The 2,676-nt window shown below is 38.5% G+C and overlaps 1 protein-coding gene across 1 annotated transcript in view; it reads left to right on the top strand.

Moving 5' to 3' along the window:
* Positions 1-2,068: 2,068 nt before the first annotated feature.
* The window catches only part of LOC138960909 (glutamate receptor ionotropic, kainate 2-like), a 22,820-nt gene continuing 22,212 nt past the window's right edge, over positions 2,069-2,676 (top strand). The window contains exon 1 of the mRNA XM_070332543.1: positions 2,069-2,083. Within this exon, the coding sequence (XP_070188644.1) occupies positions 2,069-2,083 (15 nt within the window). The remainder of the gene's footprint in view (positions 2,084-2,676) is intronic.

Consider the following 2,676-nt stretch of genomic DNA (forward strand, 5'->3'; position numbering starts at 1 on the left):
GGACCCTAATACTGCGTACTCGGGGATAATGTGATAATGTATAGGGCCTATAAACATCCAGGGCTGTTTTTCAGTATTGTTGATAACATGTTCTGTCTGAGGGTATACAGCTGGTATTTCCTTGTTTTCACTACCTATTTCATTCATGTTTTTATTACTTAGTTTAGTGGAAGAATTTTTTGTAATGTATGTTTGATGGTGTATGCTTTTAATTAAGCGTTGTTGACTATGAATGTGGATGTAAATGCTTGTATAACTGTGCTTTAATTTTAAATGTGTCAAGCGCAAAGAGCATAATTGTAAAGTTATGATGTTGCGCTATATAAATGCTCATTTATTATTATTATTTAAGTTACTGAGACATCCCGGTGCACTAAGGGATTTATAGAGCAAATCGAGAAAATTCATTATTGTTCATTAATGAATTTTCTCGATTTGCTCTATAAATCCCTTAGTGCACTGGGATGTCTCAATAACTTAAATAATAATAATAATAATAATAATAATAATAATAATAATAATAATAATAATAATAATAATAATAATAATAATAAATGAGCATTTACATAGCGCAACATCATAACTTTACAATTATGCTCTTTGCGCTTGATACTGTTACTCTCAGTCATAGATTAAGTGACATATCAGCGCAATGTGGAATAAATAAGGGCGAAGGAAACAAAGGTGGTAATTCTGAGGGGTTGTTGGCAGGGTTGGAGGGAATGGAGGGGGGGGGGGTGGGGCGTGAGAGGGGGGGGGGGGTGTTGGCGGACGTGTGAGATATGAAGATTGCACGATGTGAAGTAAAAGAACGTGTTGTTTATTCCCTCACACACTCCTACCGTTGATGCGGTCAAAATGTTTATCGCAGGGAACTGTCACGTAAACTTCGACGTTTTGCGAGCAGGAGGCGAAAAACCATGACAGCTGATTCAAAAATAAACGTCAGCTTTGGCGCCCCCTTGAAATGTACACCCAACGTTATATTTTTCATGCAGAGAGAGAGAGAGAGAGAGAGAGAGAGAGAGAGAGAGAGAGAGAGAGAGAGAGAGAGAGAGAGAGAGAGAGAGAGAGAGAGAGAGAGAGAGTGAGAGAGAAAGAGAGAGAGGAGAGAGAGAGAGAGAGAGAGAGTGAGAGAGAGAGAGAGAGAGAGAGAGAGAGAGAGAGAGAGAGAGAGAGAGAGAGAGAGAGAGAGAGAGAGAGAGGGTGGTGGTTGGGGAAGACTGACAATCTTCGATTTTAAGGATAGTGGAAAAGTCACAAATTTACATTTTCAGGTCCATTTTCCCCTAGGAAACAGGTTTTACAAACGGCGTTTTTTTTTAATAAGATTCGCATAAAAGAAAATTAAACAAACCAGGCAGGCTGAAACTACATAATAACGCAAGTCGAAAATGAATTCCACGAAGAGAGAGAGAGAGAGAGAGAGAGAGAGAGAGAGAGAGAGAGAGAGAGAGAGAGAGAGAGAGAGAGAGAGAGAGAGAGAGGGGGGAGATGATGATGATGATGATGATGATGATGATGATGATGATGATGATGATGATGATGATGATGATGATGATTGATGATGATGGAATTTTATGTTACAAGGATAAAGGTTTAAGGCCACGGCTTAAGAGAGAGAGAGAGAGAGAGAGAGAGAGAGAGAGAGAGAGAGAGAGAGAGAGAGAGAGAGACGCAGACGCAGATAGTTTATTCAATAGGCCATAGCCCCTTATGAAGGGGTGTGAACAAACGGTTCACATTGCATATAAATTAAACTCAACAGGTGCACACAAAAAAGGTACAACATAATAATCGCACAACACATACATCACACGGCATTTGACTTGGAGGTTACAACATCTCTTAATTTAAAGGCTTTATACAAATACAGGGATACATTTCTGACAACAGTTTCTTGAGGTGATGCTAAAAGCAAGCTGAGTCGGAAAATGCTTGGGTTCTTATAATATTTAAATGGGATCACATTTTCTCTTAATTTGTTATAGTATGGACAACACAAAACAAAATGGACTTCATCTTCTTGGTTTTGTTTACAAAGAGGACACATCAAATCATCGGCATTATGTTTTCTATATCGGTAAGCATGCACTGCAATTTCTGAAATGCCGAATCGAAACCTGGTCATAATAAACTTTAGATGCCTATCCATATTCGACAAAAGATAGGGTTTAATGTCATGTACAGTACAAAATGTCCGATAAACAGCAAATCTATCACTATTTTGTATATGATAATCCCACTCTTGCCATCTGCAATCGACCAACCTTTCCCTAAAAACACGCAAAAAATATTTTTCATTAACAACGCCCTGATTCCACCACACAAAACCAAAACCGTACTCATACAATTTACAACGGACACCTGAGGCCCAGTTCGTTTTACCACTTTCATCCATTTTATACAACATTTCATAGGATTTACGAGGAAGTCTGTGCGCCTCCATCTTTAACAATTTCAACCAGTAGCTAATGCATCTTAAAATAGAATTCAAATATATCGGATATCTGTTTGTCTCGCCATATACAAGATCATTAGGTGTTCGCATTCGAACTCCTAAGAACTTCTTCAGTGCAAATAAATGGACTTTTTCACACTGCAGAGCAGCCTTATCCAGCACTGACGTGATCGTTGATCGTAACAGTTTTTGACAGATGCCTGCTAATAAAGTCA

Source organism: Littorina saxatilis, linkage group LG3 (genome assembly GCF_037325665.1).
Source record: "Littorina saxatilis isolate snail1 linkage group LG3, US_GU_Lsax_2.0, whole genome shotgun sequence".
In the NCBI taxonomy this organism is placed as follows: domain Eukaryota; kingdom Metazoa; phylum Mollusca; class Gastropoda; order Littorinimorpha; family Littorinidae; genus Littorina; species Littorina saxatilis.